The sequence below is a fragment of the Chiloscyllium punctatum genome, chromosome 2, assembly GCF_047496795.1.
Source record: "Chiloscyllium punctatum isolate Juve2018m chromosome 2, sChiPun1.3, whole genome shotgun sequence".
In the NCBI taxonomy this organism is placed as follows: Eukaryota; Metazoa; Chordata; class Chondrichthyes; order Orectolobiformes; family Hemiscylliidae; genus Chiloscyllium; species Chiloscyllium punctatum.
In genome coordinates this window covers 156,033,058-156,057,269 of record NC_092740.1, presented here as the reverse complement: position 1 = coordinate 156,057,269, position 24,212 = coordinate 156,033,058, and the positions used below count along the sequence as shown (strand labels likewise).

The following is a 24,212-nucleotide window of genomic DNA, read 5'->3' as shown; positions in this document are numbered from 1 at the left end:
CTAATCTACACATCCCTGAACACTATTGGCACTCTAGCATGGCCAGTTCACCTAATCTGCACATCTTTGGACTGTGAGAGGAAACCCATGCAGACACAGGGAGAATGTGCAAACTCCACACAGACAGTCACTTGAGGCTGGAATCAAATCCGGGTTCCTGACTCTGTGATGCAGCAGTGCTGACCACTGAGCAACTGTGCCGCCCTCAGCTGTTTAAACGCCGTTTGTCATTGACTGACTAATAACCACCTTTTCTAAAAAAAACACCACAGCTCTTCCAGACATACGCAGCCAATAATCTCCTTTTTCTTCATTTCCCATATAAACAAGACCGTGTTCCTCCAGGACCAAGGACACTACATGGACAGCACAAACTACACAGTCATACACAGGGCAGCCTGAAGTGCAAAACCCGCAAGACAGCACAGTGATTCCTGACACATCAAGGCTACAGGCACAGTGGTGTACAAATTACAATGTAATAAAATAACTCTTTCCATTTGCCTGTATCTGGCCCATAGACCTCCTAAACCTTTCCTCTTCCTGTACCTATCCAAATGTCTTTTAAGTATTCTAACTGTACCTTTATCTACCACTTCCTCGAGCAGCACATTCCACATATGAACCATCCTCTGTCTGGAAAAAGTTGCCCCTTCTATCCCTTTTAAAGTCTTTTTTTTCTCTCTTAATAAAATATGATTCCTAGTTTTGAACTTCTCTACCCTTGCTAGGAGAAGACATAGAACATAACAGCGCAGTACAGGCCCTTCAGCCCTCTGTTGCACCGACCTGTCATAGCAATCTGAAGCCCATCGAACCTACACTATTCCATGTACGTCCATATGCTTGTCTAATGACGACTTAAATGTACTGAAAGTTGGCGAATCTACTACCGTTGCAGGCAAAGCATTCCATACCCTTACTACTCTGAGTAAAGAAACTACCTCTGACATCTGTCCAATATCTATCAATTTAAAGCTATGCCCCCCTCGTGCTCGCCGTAACCATTCTTGGAAAAAGGCTCTCCCTGTCCACCCTACCTAACCCTCTGATTATCTTATATGTCTCTATTAAGTCACCTCTCAACCTTCTTCTCTCCAGCGAAAACAGCCTCCAGTCCCTCAGCCTTTCCTCGTAAGACCTTCCCTCCATACCAGGCAACATCCGTGTAAATCTCCTCTGCACCCTTTCCAAAGCTTCCACATCCTTCTTATAATGTGGTGACCAGAACTGTATGCATTACTCCAAGCGAGGCCACACCAGAGTTTTGTACAGCTGCAGCATAACCTCATGGTTCTGGAACTTGATTCCTCCAGTAATAAAAGCTAAAACACTGTATGCCTTCTTATCAACCCTATCAACCTGGGTGGCAACTTGTAAGGGTCTGTGTACCTAAACACCAGAGATCTCTCTGCTCATCTACACTACCAAGGATCTTACCATTAGCCCAGTACTTTGCATTCCGGTTACTCTGACCAAAGTGAATCACCTCACACTTGTCCGCATTAAACTCCATATGCCACCTCTCAACCTAGCTGTGCAGCTATTTACCATATCCATGCCCCTCATGATTTTATAAACCTCTATAAAGTCACCTTTCAACCTCCTGTGCTCCATTGTTAAAGTTCCAGCCTATCTACCCTCACCTTTATAACTCAAATCTTCCAATCCTGATAACATCCTTAAATCTTTTGTGTACCCTCTCTAATTCGATAATCGCTTTCCTATAGCCAACTAGAACTGTACACAGTACTCCAAAAGTGGCCTAACAAACGTTCTGTACAACCACAACATGATGACCCAACTCATGTACTCCATGGTCTGAGCAATGAAGTCAAGCATATCAAATGTTACCTTCCCCACCCTGTCCACATGTGATGCTATGCTAACGATCTATGTACCTGAACCTCTAGATCTCTCTGTTTGACAGCACTTTATGGGATAAATTAAATTTGGACCTGTTTTGTGAACCATACTTTACTAACTCTTGTCAGAATTGTACAAACAGGCATAGCAATGTAAAATAAAACCACTTGAAGGAAATCCCCAGGGTTTCTTGCAAGGAAACATTTATGTGGCTCTTGATACTTAACAATATGCAAAACTGTAAATATTAAGATCCCCCTAGGGGAATCATCCAAAATAACCCAATTTACTAAATCATCTGCAAATGGAAATATTAGCTGACCACTTTATGCATCATCTTGTCAAATAATACAAACTGTTAATTACATGTGCAATTAGAGTGAGAAAAGATTAGCTCATGAACTGACAAGCATTTGTATCACATCCTGCAACATGTGACAACATGTACAATCTGTCTTTCCAACGTGACCTTTGGAACAACATCTCCTCTCCCTTTCTCACTCAATGGATTTGATCCTGGAGTCACCAACAGTGATCGCTGTATTCTATCCAAGTGTCCAGAAGATAGTTATTCCAGAAAACCTGCAGAACTTTGTCACCTAGGTGCTCAGCATGATGGCACAGATTACACAGAGCTTCCTTTGGCTGAATCTATTTATAAAACTTATTAGACAGTTTAATCAGCCATTTATCACGACCGTAGAATTGTCCAGAGTCTGTACTTTAACTTTGCCTTCAGCTCATAATCCTTAATGATAATCTACAGTTCCTTATAAATGTGCCTACTCTGTTCTCCCCCTGCTGTTTTGAGTGGTGTTTTCCTTTGTGTCTGCCACCATATGGCCTTCATTTGTTAACTTCCTCCTTCCAGATACTGTTTCCAGGTTGATTCCTTTATCATTGATGCAAACTCCAGAAGTCCTCATCAACCTTTTTCTTTAAACCAAATACAGATCCAACACCCATTTTAAATAAATGAAGAATGTGGCCGACTCCCCCTAGATCCAGAGCAATTGATAGAAGGTCTAGAATGAGCGATTGTTGAGTCCTGGCCATTCCTAAATAGACATAGAATCCTGTATTATAGCACAAATAGAAATCATTCAAAAGCTGTCTTATTTAGTCCCATATCTTAAGTTTCCCCCCAAAATCATGCAAATTAGTTCTCTTCAAGAATTATCTTTTGAAAGTTCCTGCAGAAATTTCTTTCTATGAACCCTTCCAAGTGTTAACCTTCTGTCAAAACACAATCTTCTAAACCAAAAGTTAATGAGCCTTTCAGCTGGTATTTTATTATCGATTAAATCATTTAAGATCCAAAGGAAGAGTATATCTTTTTCCAAGGAGAGGATGGACAAAATGCATGATCAACAACATGAATAATAAAGCAGCAGAATTATTGGAAGGCATGACCTAGTTCAGTGCTTTGTTTTCAGAACTGTATCCACCTATAAACTTATTCCGCAAAACAAAATGTGTGTTGTTATCAAAGTGACAGTTTTATGGAAATTTGAATTACCTTTTTAAAGTTGTTGGATAATATAAAACCTGCTCAGCATTTTAATTGAAAGAAACAAATACAATTTCTTCTTTCTTTATAATCTTATGTTACTGATGAGCTTTTGTAATTATATTTCAAATATACAAATTTTGTTTCTTGAGCAATTCAGCAAAATCTCAACCTGAAAGGAACATTTTGTGTTCTATCACTGATGTATTTGTGCTGCATGTACTGTATTCATTGTTCTCTTCCACATGAGTTCCCACTACTTCCTCACTGAGCCTACCCTCAGCCTTTTTAAGTTAACTTTCCTTTTTAAGTGTCAGTTTTTGAAGTTCAGAAGCTCTTTTTCTCTTTCTTCTGCATTTAATCGTAACTCAAACTGTTTCAATTCTGCTGCCCTTTCCTGATCTCTCGCCTCTAACTCAAGCTGTTTCATTTGCAATTGAATCCTTGCCATCTCTATAGACTCTCCAGCAAGTTTAAACGCTGAACTACTGCTGTAATTATCTCTCCTTTCCTCACAGATGTGGAGATGCCGGTGTTGGACTGGGGTGTACAAAGTTAAAAATCACACAACACCAGGTTATAGTCCAACAGATTTAATTGGAAGCACACTAGCTTTCAGAGCGACGCTCCTTCATCAGGCAATCACCAGATGAAGGAGCGACACTCCGAAAGCTAGTGTGCTTCCAATTAAATCTGTTGGACTATAACCTGGTGTTGTGTGATTTTTTTTTAACTTTCCTCACAGAAGCATGCTGGACTTAGTCACTTTTTGCAAAACTTCCAAAGTCACTGCATCCACCTCCAGAAACCTTTTGGCAACTGAAAGAGCCATTCCTATCCCAAGCTTTGTCTACCCAACTAAACCACACCCGAAATAAAGACACCAGCACCTACCTCTCACTGTTTAAATCCTAAAAAGAGCCCTCAGTCTGTTAGGGACTAGGCCAGACCACTCAAAACATTGTTAAGCAGGCAGCTCAGACCATAACTTTGCAATTTGTTTCAGTAAGTATACAGTGGAAGATAGCTAGGCTGGCTACTAGATTTTAAAACCGACAAAAATTTATTCACAAAGACCAGAGTAAAGGCCTCCTACAGAGCTAAACCTATCCAACTAGACTTAATTATGCTGTTCCAAATATACACAACAGTCCCAACAAGCAAACTCCCTTTAAAACACAGTATAAATGGAACACATGCTTACAGGTTGCAGTTGAAGGGCAGAAAAGAGAGAGCGAGAGAGTTTCCACACAGCTCCCTGTTGAACCTCCAACCAGTTCAGGACTGAACTAAAACTACTCGGCTCAGCTAGAGAGCTGACCACCCCCCTTTCATTGTACAGGTCACTTCTAAAGCATGACCACTTTGGCCTGAAGTCTCGTCTGCTTACATATAAACAAAAGGCCTCTCAAAATCTTTTTCATCTCTGTACCAAACCAGACTGATCGGAGCCCGGCCTGGTTTATTGCCCCGCTGAAAAAATCAAGGACAGAGTCTCCTTGAGCCAAGGAACAGCTTTTAGGAAAAAAAAGGACTAGCTTTGTGACATTGTCAAACAAAACATTTTCTCCATTTGCTGAGTGTATTTTCTTTTTTGGATAGTTGGCTGTGATATTCACAAACTGGAGGATTCAAATCCCAAGGAATGTATTAATATCTGCCAGAGTTTCACTGATTTAGTGATGTTTGAAATTGATCAATAGGGGCATCTATATAATCCGAGACAGATTTGCAAACGATTTGTTCTTGAAGACCCCCTACAACACATGTTTGAAAAACATTGCCCAGTAACACATTTTTCGATGTACAGCTCAGTCTTGAAGATCCACAGCACAGAAAAAAGCCCTTCAGCTCATTTTGTTGATGCTGATCAAAAAGCAGCCACCTCCCTATTGTAATCTCGTTTTCCAGCACCAGGCCAATACCTTGTATGCCTCGGTGTTGCAAGTGCCTATCTAAATGCTACTAAAATGTTATGCAGCTTTCTGCCTCTACCTCCCCTTAACATGCAATGTAAACTGAAACTTTCTTTTACACTTAGAATTTTTGTGAAGCTTCTAGCTAGTTTGAAGCAATATCTGGTGGTATTTTCAAAAAGGTTATGCATAGATCATTGTTGTAAGCTCAATGAAATGGAACCAATATTCATAAACTTAGTATCACATTATCTTCCATCATGAATAGCTTAAAATACATCCTCTGGATCAGAACGTGCACTGGAAAGTAGGCATCCTCCTGTGCACACATTCAAAGAACCAGCAACATTGACCCTACCTGCATTATAGCTGCCTTGCCCTCATAACTGAATGTGAAAGGTGCTTGGGTACTCTGTTCAACATTCCACTATCCAGCCAACAACTGCATCTGCCAAGCTCTTATTATTCCCAAGATACCTCTCTGTCACTTTGCAAAACTGAGTGCATTCTAATTGGACAACTCTGGCCTATCAAAAGGAGGTTGGCCTTTATAAACTTTGAGACAGTAAGGAGTGCGCATGTTGGAAGCCAAAGTCAATAGATGTTTAGCTGGAAGAGTGGAGCCGGACAGTCAGCATCTGGCCTGAGTCCTCACTGAGTGTTTTAGCCTGAAACATTAACTCTCCTGCTCCACAGATGCTGTCTGAGCTGCTGTGCTTTTCCAGCTTCACATCTATTGACTTGGTCCTTTTTAAACCCCCTTTTTCCTTTCTACTTGGGGCTCATGGTTTATTTGCATCAAGCTCATTTAGATTTAAAATGATTTTCATGTTTTAATGTCAGTATAAATTTAGTTTCAGTCCAGTCTCAAAGCCGGTGTTCTTTTTTATTATTCTTTTCCAATGCCAAGCTCTTCAGGAGGGCTTAAAACCAGATAAAACTGGATACAGCCAGCAGGGCCTGGAAGCATCTGTGTGGCGAGAGAGAGAAACTGAGTTCAAGTTTCAGATTCTGATCTTTCATCAAACAGTGAGTGAGATGCTGTTGGTGATGCCCCAGCAAAGTCTCCCATTCCCTGATATAAGCTGGGGGAAGCCGGGAGGGCAGAATGGCAGAGTAGTCAACCTAAAGCTGTCACGTGGCACTTGACCCTGCAATCTCCTTACTAGCATCTGGGGTCCAGTGCCAACATTTGGGAGAGCTGTGTCACAGACTAGCCAAGCAACAGCTGGGACCATACCTTACAGACCATGTCCTGGGCACTGCCATCACCATCCTGTGGTATGTCCTGCCTCAGTGGTTGGACAGACCCAGCAGAGATGGCAGCACAGTGGGGCACAGGTAGGATTTCCCTTGGGAGTCCTTGACATTGATTCTGGACCCCATGAAGTTTCATGTCTTCAGGAGGAGCATGGGCAAACAAACCTCCAGCTGTTAACCATGTACCGCCCCTCCTGTTGAACAACACTTGGAAGCATGGAGGACCTTGAGTACAGGACATGCTCTCGGTGAGGGAATGTGATATTTATCACCAAACTTACTACTTAAGCGAAACGAGAGTTTAAAAAGTTAAGCATTATTTAATTGAAAAGTAGAAAAATGAAAAAGTAAGTTATAGTTTACTTTTCAGGTTTTCTTCATTTAAGCTTGGAAAATAAAGGAAAAAGCTAAAGGTTTAACAGTCTTTGAGTGCTCCACTCACCTCACTCTCTGGGAGACCTTAGCTGTCTTTTGTTGAAGCAGCTGCTGCAGAAATTGCTGCCTGTCCAATCTCCTCCGGTGCCTGGGGAACATGCCTGGGCAGGATTCACTCCCAGGCCGAGCTGAGACACTGCCATGACCTGCCAAGAGACCAGGGGCCGGACCCACCACAACTCACCAGGAGATCAGGCCTGGACCTACCGAGAGACCAAAGTGGGAGAAAAGAAGGAGTGGGAGAGCTCCTGTTGGAGTATCCTATCTGCTGCCATCTTGACTTGAGCGCAGTGTTCCAAAAGTGGCCTAACCAATGTTCTGTACAGCCACAACGTGACCTCCCAACTCCTATACTCAATACATTGACCACTGAAGGCAAGCATACCAAACACCACCTTCACTATCCTGTCATTCTGTGACTCAGTTTTCAAGGAATTATCAGCCAGCACTCCCAGGTCTCTTTGTTCAGCAACACTCCCAAGGACCTTACCGTTAAGTGTATAAGTCCTGCCCTGATTTGCCTTTCCAAAATGCAGCATTTCACATTTATGTAAACTCCATCTACCACTCCTTGACCCACATTAACCAACCTTCAGTTCAAGCCCCACTATTCCCCAACATTTGCCTCAACATATGTTAGGATTTAATGAAACTACTACACATCCCAGTTTCCCTCCGACTGCTACCCTGGCTAAATGCAAAGCCAGAGCAGGTTCCTTCAGTAATGGTTTTAAAACCGAAGTCAATTTAATGTAACAATTAATAAGCACAGTAAAATAACAGGATTTATAACTTTAACTTCTCCCTCTCTCCCTATACTGTCTGTTACACACATGCAGTGACACACACAGTGACACACAAAGGGAATAAGGAACACACAAACATTGAGTGAAGGGAAAAGCAGTATTCTGAAGATCACAGTTCTATCGTAGTAGGAGTGTGGAACGCAATTCCAGGGGTGGTGGTGAAGGCAGATATGATAAGGGCATTTAGATTAGATTAGATTAGATTACTTAGTGTGGAAACAGGCCCTTCGGCCCAACAAGTCCACACCGCCCCGCCGAAGCGTAACCCACCCATACCCCTACATCTACATTTACCCCTTACCTAACACTATGGGCAATTTAGCATGGCCAATTCACCTGGCCTGCACATCTTTGGACTGTGGGAGGAAACCGGAGCACCCGGAGGAAACCCACGCAGACACGGGGAGAACGTGCAAACTCCACACAGTCAGTCGCCTGAGGCGGGAATTGAACCCGGGTCTCAGGCGCTGTGAGGCAGCAGTGCTAACCACTGTGCCACCGTACCGCCCACATGGACTTTTTTAAGGGACTTTTAGGTAACCACATGAATATGCAAGGGCTGGAGGGATATAGACCAAGGGCAGGCAGAATGGGATTACTTTCATTTGGCGTCACGTTCAGCACAACATTGTGGGCCAAAGGACCTGTTCCTGGACTGTGCTGTTCTACATTCTATGTATCACAAGTCCAAAATCGCAAATAGGTGAATAGAATTCTCGATTATTTGATGATCGCTCAGTATTATTTGCACAGTATTATTGGTCATTTTGTCGGCTATCGGTTACTTGGTTGGATTCACTATCTGTTTTTTTTTGTTGTATTTGTGTTTTAGAAGTATTTCTTTCAGCATTTTCAAGTGTAGTTTTTCTACTGTTCCAACAAATTGGAGAGAGCAACTTTACAGAGAAAGGTTGGAGAGAAACATTGATGCATTTAACTTCTAGAAGTCTCCTTACTACTTTTTATCCATTTCACTCCCTCCCAGGATCTGTCAAGCTGCAGTCTGACCAATCAAAGGCCTGTTGCTGTACTGAGCTCTCCTAGGGATCCACTTCGTCTGGATCCTAAACAATAACGTTGTTTATATGCACTAATCCTTTTTTTATTGTCAAAACGCATTGTTCCTTCTCCCTTTTAAGAGCAGTGTCCATCTTATTTTAATTTTGCCAGACATGAAGTAGATTACTTACAGTGTGGAAACAGGCCCTTCGGCCCAACAAGTCCACACCGCCCCGCCAAAGCGCAACCCACCCATACCCCTACATTTACCCCTTACCTAACACTACGGGCAATTTAGCATGGCCAATTCACCTGACCTGCACATTTTTGGACTGTGGGAGGTAACCAGAGGAAACCCACGCAGACACAGAGAGAACGTGCAAACTCCACACAGTTAGTCGCCTAAGGCGGGAATTGAACCCGGGTCTCGGGTGCTATGAGGTAGCAGTGCTAACCACTGTGCCACCGCGCCGCCCATAAATCCTTTGCCCCAGAAAAAGAGATGTGGTCTGTTACAACTGTACATGAACAGATGGTGATTCAGGCTGCCTGAGCAATTTAAGAAGGCTGAGAAATTTACATTAAACATCCACAGAGGGTTGGACAACTTGAGAGCAGCTGGGGACAGCGTCACCTTTGAAGAGAATTGTTGAACTGAAGGAAATAATTTTACATGGAAAAGATAATATCCAAGGAGGGGTTGGAGGGTCTGAGCTATTCCTGGAGAGGCTGAATAGGCTGGGGCTGTTTTCCCTGGACCGTCGGAGGCTGAGGGGTGACCTTATAGAGGTTTATAAAATCATGAGGGGCATGGATAGGATAAATAGACAAAGTCTCTTCCCTGGGGTGGGGGAGTCCAGAACTAGAGGGCATAGGTTTAGGGTGAGTGGAGAAAGATCTAAAAGAGACCTAAGGGACAACCTTTTCACACAGCGGGTGGTGCTTGTATGGAATGAGCTGCTCGAGGATGTGGTGAAGGCTGGTACAATAACAGCATTTAAAAGGCATCTGGGGCATCTAAGATGGCGGCAATCTAGGATTAAAGAGCTCTGCACCGCAGCACGAACCTTCAACCCGCCCAACCCGGACCATCGCGATATCTGGCCTCCAGAAAGAGTCCCAAGAAACTTTGAAAAATTAACTTACCTGCGTTTCTAGCTGTCCAGCGATGCCAAAAAAAGGGAGGAGGAGTGTCCGAGACCGGGTCTGCAGCGCAGCCTGCAGGGTCCTCTGACTCTATTACTTTCCAGACCCTGGTAAATGAGCTCACAAAATCTCGTGAGACGTTGGGGGAAACAAATCCAAGAGAAGCTGGCTCCAATCTCTCTCATGCTGCAGAAGCATGCGCAGCAGCTGGGAGACCTGGAAAAGAGGATGGATGAGGTTGAGCACAGGGTCATAGTGGTAGAAGCCATTGTCAGTTCATCCAAGGATAGAATCCAAGCCCTGGAACCACAGGTCTGTAATTTGCGTGACCAATTGCGCGATGATTTTCAGAACGGAGGTAGGAGAAAAACATTCGGTCTGCTTGAGGGTAAGGAAAGTGAGCGACATGCGGAATTTGTTGAGGATTGGCTACCGAAATTCCTTGACTTGGAGGCTGGCATGAGAGAATTGAAGATAGAAAGGGCTCACCGGGTCACGGTGCGGAGATCGGATCGGGGTCAATGTCTTCTTCCTCATCCTCTCCTGGTGTGGGTCCATCACTACAGAGATAAGGAGAGAATCATGGAAGCTTCCAGAATCCAGGGGAAGAATCTGAGGGCCCTAATTTACAAGGGCTGTAAGATCATGTTCTTCCAGGACTTCTCAGCGGCGGTGATCCAGAAAAGAAAATCTTGTGACTGTGTCAAGAGAAGACTGAGGGAGCTAGGGATCCAGTCCTCTCTGAGGCATCTGGCAGTGGTTCAGACACCTTAGAGGGATCCATACATCTATTTGACACGTTGGAAAAGGCAAGAGATTTTGTGGACAAATTAACCTAATCTGAACAATATAATATGTATAAGTAGTAGTGTTATTTGGGTATGTCTTTTTCATTTTGTAAAAGAAACAGAGGAAGTCCAGCTGGAGCTTTCTTTTTCTTTTTTCTCTATTGATAATAATTTGGTTTAAACTGTTTGGCAGCGGTTCAGACATGTATTTTCAATTTCTAAGTTAAGATGCACCAAAGAATAGGTGGTGTATTTATCCCTTTTTTTTCCCTTTAAAAATGTTTTCTTTATTCATATTGGTATTCTATGGTGTGTTATCTTTCTTTTCTGCTTGTGTTTGCGGTGCAGCTCTAGCTGGGAGAAGTGAAGATGGTTGGGATGGCTGGATGCCAACTTATGCGTAGTTTGGGATGGGTAGTTGCCCCTCTGGGCAGGGGGTGAATTCCCCTATTCAGTGCCATTGGCGCTTTAGATAATGGTTTGTTTCTTTTTGGTTTTTGTTGTTCTTAATTTTTAAGAGTTTTGTAGGTTTGTTAAACTTAGTGATTTTAGTTTTTATGTTTGATGGATTATGTGATACTAAGGCTCAGCGATTTGTGGTTCAAGTTCGTCCTCTCTGGAATATAAATTTTACTGCAGAATGTTATGGCTAATGACTTGATTAAATGGTGTACGTGGAATATTAAGGGAAGTCACTCACCAATTGAGAGGAAGAAGGTACTTTTGTGCCTTAGAAAGGAGAAGGTGAATACAGAGGAACCTCAATTATCCGAATACCAATTATCCAAAAATCAGATTATCCGAAGGAGATCTCGAGGCCCCAATGAAAACATTACATCAAAAACGTGTTTCTAACAGTGATTGCTTCTTTTGTTCAGTGATTAAACAGGCACCATCTCCAAATGACTGACCTCCCACCCTCTCTCTCTCCCCACACACTTTCCCTGGAGTGTAACCTAACCCCCCCGCCTTCCCCACATAATCTCTCCAACGTTGTCCTGTACAGGGCAAAGGTGGAACCTGTCAAAATGTTGCAGTAAAAAGTTCTGTGTGTGTGAGTGCTATTTGGAGACTTGCCCCACAAAGACAACTGCAGCAATCTTGTTGGTGTCCAGTCCAGCTGCCCCGGAGAGTGGACAGTGTTGGACGGTTTGGGGCAGGGGGAGGTGTTGCAGGAGGTTGGGGCGGGGGGGGGCAGTGTTGGGGACAGGGAGAGGTGTTGCAGGGGGTTGGGGCTGGAAGGAGGCGGTGTTGGGTACGGGGGAGGTGTTGCAGGGGGGTGGGGGAGCGGTATTGGGGGTGGGGGAGGTGTTGCACCGGGTTGGGGCGAGGGGACGGTTTTGGGGGTGGAGGAGGTGTGGGACGGTGTTGGGGGAGGGTGGGCTTGCTTGCTTGCTTGCTGTGTGCTGCTGCTGGTCTCCTGAATGGGTAGCAGTCTTTAAAAACGCCAAGCCATAGAGGAAAGGCATTTAATCGATTAATCAAATAATCGATTATCTGAACGAAATAGTGCCCACCCATCATGTTCGGATAATCGAGGTTCCCCTGTGTTGCTTTGTTATAGGAGACACACTTGGGTAATAGGGAGCATTTGAAATTACAGCAGAGTGGCTTTGATCGAGTTTATTTTCATCATTCAGTACCAGAAGTAGGGGAGTGGCTACATTGGTTAAGAAGAATCTCCTATTTAAGTTGTTGGAGTGTGTTGAAAACACAAACGGGAGGTTTGTAATTCTTAAAGTTTGATAAGTGGGGAGGAATATAGTGTTTTAAATATTTATTGTCCCCCAGTTCGTCCCCTTAAACTTTTGGTAGATACTTTTTCTAAACTGCTAAGTCTCGAGTCCCGGCATATCATTATAGGGGGAGATTTTAACTGTCTCATGGATCCCACAGTAGGCAGGTTACCCAAAGGTCCCTCGATATCCTCTGTACAAACTAAACAGTTAGTGGGTGTGTGTGTGTGGAGTTAGGGTTGGTGAATATCTGGAGGGGTCGCCACTCTACAGGCAGGGATTTTACATTTTTCTACAATCCGCACAGATGTCACACCAAGATTGATTTTTTTTCTGACCCCTGGGGCAACTCTGGACTTGGTGGCATCTTGTACGATTGGTGATATTGCCATCTCCGATTGCACTCCATCTCCGATCATGCTCCAGTGTACCTGTTGGTTAAGATAAAGGACGTTACAGTGGGTTCAAGGCACTGGATCCCTTTATCCTCAAGGATAATAAGTTTGTGGAGTATTTCTCTACGGAATTTTGGGTGTTCCTGGACAATAACAGGCTCTGTTAGTAATCCATCCGTCCTTTAGGAAACTGCCAAAGCCTATGCCAGGGGGTTAGTTATTTCCTACTCTGCCAGTAGGAAGAGGCAGAAGGGTGAGCAGCAAAGTCTCATGGAAGCACAGTTGAAGGCAGCCAAGAAGGCTTACTTTGACAGACCGTTGGTGGTCAAGCTACAGAGGATCACAGCGCTGCGGTCTGCACTGAATTCCATGCTCATGCAGACAGTAAAGGAGCTTGGTTTTGCAAAGCAAAGGTTATATGAGCATGGTGGCAGGCCAGGCAAATGCTTCGCATATCTTGCCACGAAAAGGAGTGCCCCACAAGCCATTACGGTGATTAGGGAAGGGTCTGGGAACTTGACACGGGACTCTTAAAAAGATTAATGTGGCGTTCCAGAGATTTTACTCTGAAGTTATACCAATCTGAGGGTTGTGAGGAGGGGTGGGCCAAAAGGAATTTTTTTTAAGGATCTGAAGCTTCTGGACGTGACCCCTGAACAAGAGTCCTTTCTCAATGCCCTGCTATCAGAGCAAGAAGTGCAGGAAGCTGTGAGGCAGCTTCAGAGTGGAAAGATGCCCAGTTCTGATGGACTTCACAGCAAATTCTATAAGGAATTTATAAACATACTGTCTGGTCCGATGCTCAATATGTTTAATGATTCATACAGTCAGGATCGTCTCCCACCAACTCTGAGACAGGCCAATATTTTGCTTATTCTTAAAAAAGGGAAGGTCCTGGAGGACTGTGCTTCATGCAGGCCCATTTCACTCTTAGAGAGGATTTTAAAGTCCACATTTAAGGCTCTCGCGTTAAGATGGAGACTGTGTTACCTTCTATTGTTAAAGAGGACCAGACGGGCTTCATAAAGGGCCGCAGATCCTCCAATAATGTTAGGAGGCTGCTTAATGTAATTCAAGCGTGTCAGCAACAGTCAATACAGGGATTGGTGATTTCTCTAGATGCAGAGAAGGCACTTGACGGAGTTGAGTGACCGTACCTTTTCTATACTCTGGAACGGTTTGGTCTGGACGAAGTTTTAAATAAGATGGGTAAAGGTTCTCTACAGTGGTGCTCTCGCGGTGGTCATCACCAATGGGATGCGATCAAGCAATTTTGACATTTTTAGGGGCAGCCAGCTGGGCTGCCCCCTTTCACCATTGCTTTTTACGTTAGTGATTGAACCGTTGGCAGAGGCCATTCGTGGGGATCCCAATATATCAGCTCCAGAAGTGGGGTCAAAATGACATAAAATTTCATTGTATGTGGACCTTGCCCTAATTTGTTTTGTCAAATCCAGCAATTTCAGTGCCTTGCCTGATGCAATGTATGTCCGCTTTTGGTGCCTTTTTTGGGGTACAAGATTAATTTTTGCAAAATCAGAGGCTATGCCTATGGGTGGTTTTATGAAGAAGCTAAGTCTCGAGGGCGAATATTGATTCCCATTTAGGTGGTCACAGCGGGGTTTTGTGTATTTGGGCATATTCAATACTCCAGTTCTGGATCAGCTGTTCAAAGCCAATTTTGTTCAATTATTTGACAAAATTAAACAAGACCTTCAAAGATGGGAGGCACTTCCAGTCTCGTGGTTGGGCCAGATAGCGCTTATTAAAATGAATATTCTCCCCTGTTTGCTGTACCCGATACAGATTCTCCCCCTGATTTTCAATAAGCAAACATTCAGGAGAGTGAATGGCTGGTTCAGCTCCTTTATCTGGCTCCTCAGTAAATTAGCTAAACTGCAACTGCCTCACAGGCTTGGGGGGGGGGAGTGGACCTTCCAGACATTAACAGCTACCAACTAAGCTCACTTTTATCCTACCTGAGTGATTGTGTTTGTGGGGATGCCTTTTCAATATGATTAGATACCGAAGTCTCCCAGGCAAGGTGCCCACTTACCAGTTTGCTATTTTTGGACAAAATGAGGACAGTTAGGAAATATTGCCATAACCCAATAGTCATCAACACTTAAAGCATGGAGGGCAATTCGGCAGAGGGAAGGTAACATTGGCAAAACATCTTTTACACCTTTAGTGGGTATGCCAGATTTTCAACTGGAGATGATAGATTCAAAATGTAAGCATTGGGCAGCTAGGGCTGTGTCTTGCATGGGCGATTTATTCGAGGGAGACGTAATGATGTCATTTGATCAGTTAGTACGGAAGAATGAGTTATCTAATAGAGACCTCTTTCGTTTTTTTCAAGTTAGGGATTTTATTTAAAAAAAACTACACTATTGAAGTCTCCTCAGAGGCATGGGAAAATATTTGGGAAAATGCAGGTAGATATCAATTTGCAATAGGACCCTTGCTTTACAGTTAAAGGTTCTCCACAGGGTCCACTTGGCTCCGGACAATTTATCAAAATTTAAACCAGGGGTATCTTCAGCATGTCCTGAGCGCAAGGTCTGTACAGGCACTCTCACCCATTGTCTCTGATCTTATGGTCGGCTTCAAACATACTGGAGTGCTGTGACGGGTGCAATGGAGAGGATTTTGGGTGTAAGGGTGGAGAAGGACCCGATTTCTTCTCTTCTGGGCCTGCCCAGTGTTTTCCCTGCAGATGCACAAAAGAAAAGGTGTTCAATATCCTCACTTTCTGCACAAGAAAGAATATCTTGTTAGGTTGGATATCCAAAAAACTCCCAGGCCTGTCAGATTGGTGGAAGATTGTTATGGAGCATATTCCCCTGAATCTTCTAACAAGTATGGTACACCACAAAACTGAGAATTTTTATAAGACATGGCAGCCCTTTTTGGAATACTTGGAGATAGATTTAACTGCCACACTAATAAGGGCTTTTATATAGCTGTGTTTTACGAGCCCAATATCCAGGAAGGAGGAACTGTGAATGTATGTTTGGCTGAGTTATTACTATTTATTAGTTTGTTGGTTATTATTTATTTAGTTATATAGCTAGTTTTTAAAAAATTTATATTTTTCTACATATGTTTATACATTTGTAGATGAGGGTGGGTTGGGTTTTTTAATTTGTGTTTTTTTTTGTACTGCTTTGAATTGTATTGTTTTGTATTTATTGTAATATTAAAAAAATCTATTTTTTCAATAAAATATATTTTAAAAAACAAGGCATCTGGATGGGTGTATGGATAGGAAGGGTTTAGAGGGACATGGGCCAAATGATGGAAAATGGGACGAGATTAATTGAGGATATCTGGGTGGCATGGACAAATTAGACTGAATGGTCTGTTTCTGTGTTGTATAACTCTTAACTATGACTGTATTTGAGTCATCCTAGCATCCATTTGACATTAGACAAACAGTCATCATGTCACAGATACTAATCTTTTAAAGATTGTGTGTGTAATTTATGTATATCAATTACATCTAACTGGAACAGACTAGAAAGATGTGAAGTTTCTTTTGTTCATGCTGGATTGTGGACCATGGATGTTGAGCATCTTGTAAATAAGAGAGCGTGCAATTTTAAATTTTCTTTGTATGAAAAGGAGGATGTTTGAATAATATCTTTCTTCACTCTGGTTTGTCGCACTCATGAGCTCTGTCATAATTTTGTGTGAATAAAGATTATTGCAGTGGGTCATTTTGATGATGGTGTTACTGGTGGTGTCTACATGCCTGGAGGTAAAATTGGGATGTATGTGTTTGCTTCAACCTCATTTCTTTGACAGTGTATCTTGTTGAGGCCACAATAGACACTCATCTGATCTGACTACAGGTTGGACCGAAGGGTCTGTTTCCATGCTGTACATCTCTCTGACTCTATTGTGGGGTTTTCTTTGCCAGTCAACATGCACAAAATTAAAGAGAAAAATTGAGTTTTCTGAGCTAATCGAGACTGGCTCTGTTTGTGTAAATTCCTCTGAATCTACCACCTGAAACAGAAAATTAAGAATGGCAAAACAAATAAATCATAAAAGAATCCTGTCAATGTCTAAGCCTAACTTTTTACAAAAACTTTTAAAAGAGAATCTCAGCAGGTCTTGCAGTATCTGTGGAGAGAAAACTGGATTTGAAATGTTAAGCTGTTTCTCTCTCCACAGATGCTGCTAGACCTGCTGAGATTCTCCAGCAATTTCTGATTTTAGCATCTGCAATTCTTTATTTTATCCTAACTTTTTATTTATTTTGTTGTAGGTATTCCTCAGCTGAAATGAGAAGGCAGTGTTTCCAACAAACAAATCATGCAGCTATTTTTCACCAACGCACTTCCAGTGTCATTGGCTCCCCATCATTGCATATAGTAAGTCCACTAGAACTCCAGGAGCATACAGGCTTTTGCTAAATGATTTCTGTTAATTTAAAGCATGGCACTGAGACTTTGTCTTAATATGTATTTGAGACTGAGGTATTGTGTGGATTTTATTTCACAAGCTCCTGAATGATTTACCAGTGGTTGTAAGAAAGATAAATATATAATATTGAGATGATGAAAGGAAAAGCAAATGTGAATGAATTGAGATAGGAAGAAGCAACGGATTTATGATTGTTCTATCAAAGATGCTGAATATTTCTGATTTCCAATTCAATATGGAGTTCTTAAAATTAGGTACTGCCCAGCAAACTCCCACAAACTGTAAGAACATAACCAACATTACAAAAACAGATCAAGTTTTAAATATTGGCCAGGGTGTGGTGTTGTGGGGTCTTCTGCATCAACTGAACCAGGTAGTTAGAGCTTTTTTTTTAATATCTCATCCAAACGACAGCATCTATGAGAGTGCAGTACCCACTTAATACGACATTGGCATATTCATGGAATCCCTACAGTGTGGAAGCAGGCCATTCAGCCCGTCTATCCACCCCGGTACCTTATCCCTGTAACCCTGCACTTCCCATGGCTAACCTATCTCGTCTGCAGAACTCTGGACTAATTTAGTATGGCCCATCCACTCTGATCTCCACATCTTTGGATTATGGGAGGAAACCGGAGCACCCAGAAGAAACACACGCAGACATGAGGAGAGTGTTCAAACTCTACACACACAGTCGCCTGAGGCTGGAATTGAACCGGGTCCCTGGCGCTGTGAGGCAGCAGTGCTAACTACCGAGTCACTGTGTTGCCTTGATTTTTGTGCTCAAGCTCTTGAGTGGGACATCGACCCAAAACCAAAATTTATCTATCAATCATTTGGCTAATAAATGTATACACTTAATCATACATAGTAGGTATAGAAATTTGAGTAAATGTAATCCAGGCAGCTTCCCAACTTTAAACTCAACTTCCATTGATGCCACATGAAATCTTTCAAAGACGTGTTTTGCAGATCTGTGATACAACTTTGAAAATTCTTGTCACTTTGAACTGAATCTGAACTTGGATAATTGCTGGAAATTTATGAGTGCGGCTTGTAGGGGGTAAAGGACACGAAATTCTGGTTGTGTTCAAGAAGCTGTAATGTGGAGGTGCTGGTGTTCGATTGCGGTGGACAGTCAGATGTCACACGACACCAGGTTATAGTCCAACAGGTTTATTTGAAATTGCAAGCTATTCGAGTGCAGCTCCTTCATCAGATGACTTCTGGACTATAACCTGACATCATGGACTTCTGAGTTAATACAAAGGACTAAGATGGCAAGGAGAGCTACAGGATCGCTATCGAACAACATTTGACACAGGTACACAAATGGAAACAGAACAGCTAAGTGAAAGCTTGATCAAAGAGGTCGAGTTTAAGGAGCATCTTTAAAGGTGGTTAAAGTGGTGAACAGAATTATTGAGAGAGTTTCAAATCTTTGGCAAAGACTCCAGTGACAGTGAGATTAAACCTAGTACACTCAAAGCCACCAAATTCGGTAACACCTCAACCTTAGAATTCTCATCTTTCATTTTTAAACTCTGTATTCATGACTTTGAAATTCCCTAATCTCCATACCTGTTTCTGGCTGCAGCATCAACTTTCTTACATTAAAAAAATCAAATAAATATAAAGCCATGCAAGGGACTTCAAAAGAGCATTTGGAAACAAAATATGACACCAAACCACTCAGAGATGTTACAGCTTTTGAAATTTCTGTATTCTTCTAATGTTGACCACTTGTACATTCCCACTTTGGAATATTTTCCCTCTATCTCTTCACCTCAAACTTTTTTTCCTTTTTAAACACTTTTCTTAAGTGTTTGCTATTTTCTTGGTAAATACCATTTTTTATTCTTCTGTATTTTTTGATTGTGGACTGAAATGGGAAAGTGACTCTTTTAACAGTTAGAGGTTGTCTAAAGGATTGCTGCACCTTTTAAAAGCAAGTTACCAAACGCTTATTGTAACGGGTGCTTGTTCCCACAGTGGGAGAGGTTACTACAGATGAGTTGGAGCAGAGGTGTGTATGGGAAGGGGGATTCAGCTGGCAGCAAGTAGCTGATTGGTCTGTGGAGTTGTGACCAGCTGTTGATGACCGTGGTCTTCTGCCTGACAGCAACAATGATTGGCTCCCAGCTAGTTGAACAGCTTGTTGATGGGAATGTCTGGTCATAAGCCATTAGAAGGAAGGTGCTGTCATTTACACAGCTGTCACAAAAAAAATCCTCAAGCTTGAAATCTGTTTCTCCATATCAGTGGCTGTGGCTTTTAACCAATAAGGCAGAGACTTTATAAGTAAGGACCAGTCACTCTGTGTCTCTATCAGGCAAGTGAAAGGACTTGGAAAAGAGTGATCAAGGAGCAGCAGGTCATGAAAAGCCAAAAGGTTGACCTCTGTGAACCCTGTGGATCGGGATCATTTGAACTGTGTTCATAGACTTTGGCCTCCATCCATACACCCATGTTTTATTGTATCTTTTTGTGGAGGGAGAGAGATTTATAAGGGGGCTAGAATTTTAATGAATAGAGTTATATGTTGACAGTTTATAATTGTTTACTTTTAGCTACAGTTTACTTACTGTAATAAATAATAATTCTACTTTAGTAGAAAAATCTGGTCCTGTTAAGGCGAAAGTGAGGACTGTAGATGCTGGAGATCAGAGTCAAATTTAGAGTGGTGCTGGAAAAGCACAGCAGGTCAGGCAGGATCCGAGGAGCAGGAAAATTGACATTTCAGACAAAAGCCCTTTCCTGATGAAGGGCTTTTGCCTGAAATGTTGATTTTCCTGCTCCTTGGATGCTGCCTGGCCTGCTGTGCTTTTTCAACACCACTCTAATCTCTACTTTCTGTTAACCTGAGTCTAAAAGACAAGTAATTTGCAGAAGTTTACATACATTTATAAAATCTTTTAACTTTTGTAATGAATAGGAGGACTTGGTTTCCAAGTGCTTCCCCAGGTTGATTTGAAGGCCTTTAAGTGTATTACAAACTCCATGGAGGATATATAAAGGAAAATTATCAAATTTACTAAATGACCATAATAAAGAAAGCAACAATGTTTTTACATTTTGTAATTTGTACTTTTTTTTTGGTTCTTATGTGTTAATTATACACAAATTAGCAGGGAAATGACACTTAAACTTAGAATTAACTTTTTATTTATAATCATCAATACAACTAAGATCCTCCTATGTTTATACAATCACACGCACCAGCATTACTTTGTACACAAATATTGGCACTGTGTAGGCACACAGATCATAAAATGTCATTCTTTATTCACACACAGTTGGTCAGGAGTCCCATCCAACAACAGTTTTCATCCACTGATACAATTATCAGCCCCTGTTGGTATTGCTTCCAGAATTCATTGACAACCACTTCAAGGTTTAGCCACTTAGCAGCATCTTTGAGATATTCAGGCCTTTCCAAGTTTTAGACCTCTTCAGACAGCTCATATAGTATATGTAAAAGCTCATTTCTTTTTATCAACTAAAGCTGAAAGACTGACCTCTTCCTGACCGTGATTTGCTGCATCTCCTCACACTCTCCATATTGCTTCTGCTATGTTGGCTGATTTTCTTTTGTCTGTATCTGCATCTTTACCCTCAAAATCCTCTGCTTGTAACTTTGCTTTGTGTCTGTCAGCCAGACATCAGCTTTCTTAGACTAAGTTAGCAAACTGTAAATACTGTAAATATGAAACAAAATAGAAATTGCTAGTGAAACTCACTAGGTCTGATAGCATCTGCAGAGAGAAAGCAAAGTTTGTGTTTCAGATCCAGTGACCCTTCTTCAGAACTGGTAGAACTTCTTTCTGAACCTCGATTCGGAGATGCCGGTGTTGGACTGGGGTGTACAAAGTTAAAAATCACACAACACCAGGTTATAGTCCAACAGGTTTAATTGGAAGCTCACTAGCTTTCGGAGCGAAGCTCCTTCATCCCTATCATCTGATGAAGGAGCAGCACTCTGAAAGCTAGTATACTTCCAATTAAACCTGTTGGACTATAACCTGGTGTTGTGTGATTTTTAACTTTCTTAACCTCCTTCTAGTTGAGAAGTGTTTCTCGGTCAAGAGTTGCCATGTTGCATTAACTAACATTTTGTATTTTTAAGAAAGTTGATAAGGAAGAGCCAGGGAACTATAGACCTGTGAGCCTGACATCGATGGTGGGCAAGTTGTTGAAGGGGATTCTGAGGTTCAGGATGTACAATGTATTTGGAAAGGCAAGGACTGATTAGGCATAGTCAAAATGACTTTGTGCGTGGGAAATCATGTCTCACTATCTTGATTGAGTTTTTTGAAGAAGTAACAAAGAGGATTGAGGGCAGAGTGGCAGATATGGTCAATTGGAACTTCAGTAAGGCATTCAACAAGGTTCAGCACAGTAGTCTGGTTAACAAGGATAGATCGCATGGAATAATTAGCCGTTTAGATACAGAGCTGGCTTAAAGGTAAAAGACAGAGGGTGGTGGTGGAGGTTTGTTTTTCAGACTGGAGGCCTGAGACCAGCAGAGTGCCACAAGGATCAGTGCTGGGTCCACTACTTTTTGTCATTTGTATAAATGATTTGGATGTGAACATAGGAGGTATAGTTAGTAAGTTTGCAGATGACACCAAAACTGAAGGTGCAGTGGACAGCAAAGAAGGTTACCTCAGAGTACAACAGGATCTTGATCAGATGGGCTGAGGAGTGGCAGGTGGAGTTTAATTTAGATAAGTGTGAGGTGTTGCATTTTGGAAAGGCAAATCAGGGCAGGACTTATACACTTAATGGGAAGGTCCTGGGGAGTGTTGCTGTACAGAGCCATTAGGGTGCAGGTTTATAGCTCCTTGAAAATAGAGTTGCAGGTAGATAGGATAGTGAAGAAGGTGTTTGGTATGCTTGCTTTTATTGGACACTGCATTGAATATAGTATTTGGAAGGTCATGTTGCGACTCTACAGGACACTGGTTAGGCCACTTTTGGAATACTAATTCATTACTGGTTTCCCTGTATAGGAAGGATGTTGTGAAACTTAAAAGGGTTCAGAAAAGATTTACAAGAATTTACCAGGATTGGAGGATTTGAGCTAGAGGGAGAGGCTAAATAAGCTGGGGCTATTTTCCCAAGAGTGTCTGAGGTTGAGTTGTGACCTTATAGAAGTTTACAAAATCATGAGAGGCGTGGATAGGGTGAAGAGCCAAGGTCTTTTCCCCAGGGTAGGGGAGTCCAAAACTAGAGGGTATAGGTTTAGGGTGAGAGGAGAAAGACTTAAATGGGACCTAAGATGCAACTTTTTCACGCAGAGGGTGATGTGTGTATGGATTGAGCTGCTAGAGAACTGGTGGAGACTGGTACAATTATAACATTAAAGAGGCATCTGGATGGGTATATGAATACGAAGGGTTTAGAGAGATCTGGGTGAGATGCTGGCAGGTGGGACTAGATTGGGTTGGGATATCTGGTCGGCATGGATCAGTTGGACTTGAAGGGTCTGTTTCCATACTGTACATCTCTATGACTCTACTGTGTAAGAAAATGACAATTGATACATTTTACAATTGTTGCAAATGATCCTTCTCAAACATTCTCAAAAACAACCACACATCTTCAGAAGTTCAAATTCTTCTTTACTGCTTCCATGTCAACTAGCATCATGGTTTGATGTATAAGTTATAGAGTTTAATAAATTATACTGTACCTGATTTAACCATACTGTTGTGTGCTTAAACTGTTTTGCTGTGGATTGTTTCATGGATCTTCAGCCAAACTTACAGAAGTTAGACACATGGAATCCCCCTATTGTGGCACAGAGACGGTTATGTGGAATGTAGAATGTTTAATGTGTACTACATCATACAGTTATCATCCAAAAACAAAACACCCAATAAAACTGACCTGGTTCTTTGTGATTGCCGCTTCAGCAAACACCTTCACACATCTCTGTTGTTAACTTGGGTGAGAGTCATTAACTGGACCAGCTAGATAAATCTCGTGACCAGAATGGCTTGCTGCCCATATCAGAGGCAGGATTGGAGGAACCTGAGCTGGTGCTAAACTCTCCCTGGAGAAACTACAAAAAAAAGCTGGCCTATGTCCTCGGAATCTAAGGGAGAGGGATTGTAATACAGTCATACAGTCAGCCAGGTGGACCTTTGTAGAATATGAGTACCCTGTTGTGGTTCTGTTCGCCGAGCTGGGAATTTGTGTTGCAGACGTTTCGTCCCCTGTCTAGGTGACATCCTCAGTACTTGGGAGCCTCCTGTGAAGCGCTTCTGTGATCTTTCCTCCGGCATTTGTAGTGGTTTGAATCTGCCGCTTCTGGTTGTCAGTTCCAGCTGTCCGCTGCAGTGGTCGGAATATTGGGTCCAGGTCGATGTGTTTGTTGATAGAATCTGTGGATGAGTGCCATGCCTCTAGGAATTCCCTGGCTGTTCTCTGTTTGGCTTGTCCTATAATAGTAGTGTTGTCCCAGTCGAATTCATGTTGCTTGTCATCTGCGTGTGTGGCTACTAAGGATAGCTGGTTGTGTCGTTTTGTGGCGAGTTGGTGTACATCGATGCAGATCATTAGCTGTCTTCCTGTTTGTCCTTTGTAGTGTTTTGTACAGTTCTTGCATGGGATTTTGTACACTACATTGGTTTTGCTCATGCTGGGCTTTGGATCCTTCATTCTGGTGAGTAGTTGTCTGAAAGTTGCTGTTGGTTTGTGTGCTGTTATGAGTCCTAGTGGTCGCAGTAGTCTGGCTGTCAGTTCAGAAATGCTCCTGATGTATGGTAGTGTGGCTAGTCCTTTGGGTTGTGGCATGTCCTCGTTCCGTTGTCTTTTCCTTAGGCATCTGTTGATGAAATTGCGGGGGTATCCGTTTTTGGTGAATACATTGTATAGGTGTTCCTCTTCCTCTTTTTGTAGTTCTGGTGTGCTGCA

The 24,212-nt window shown here is 42.3% G+C and overlaps 1 protein-coding gene across 6 annotated transcripts in view; it reads left to right on the top strand.

Annotated features, from left to right (window-relative positions):
- The window catches only part of dock8 (dedicator of cytokinesis 8), a 273,640-nt gene that overhangs the window by 28,134 nt on the left and 221,294 nt on the right, over window positions 1-24,212 (top strand). For 5 of the 6 annotated variants that reach the window (XM_072590904.1, XM_072590857.1, XM_072590877.1 and 2 more), the window contains exon 2: window positions 17,134-17,239. The exons of the other annotated variant lie outside the window; for it this stretch is intronic. In XM_072590904.1, coding sequence (XP_072447005.1) covers window positions 17,134-17,239 — 106 coding nt within the window. The remainder of the gene's footprint in view (window positions 1-17,133; window positions 17,240-24,212) is intronic. 6 annotated transcript variants of the gene reach the window in all.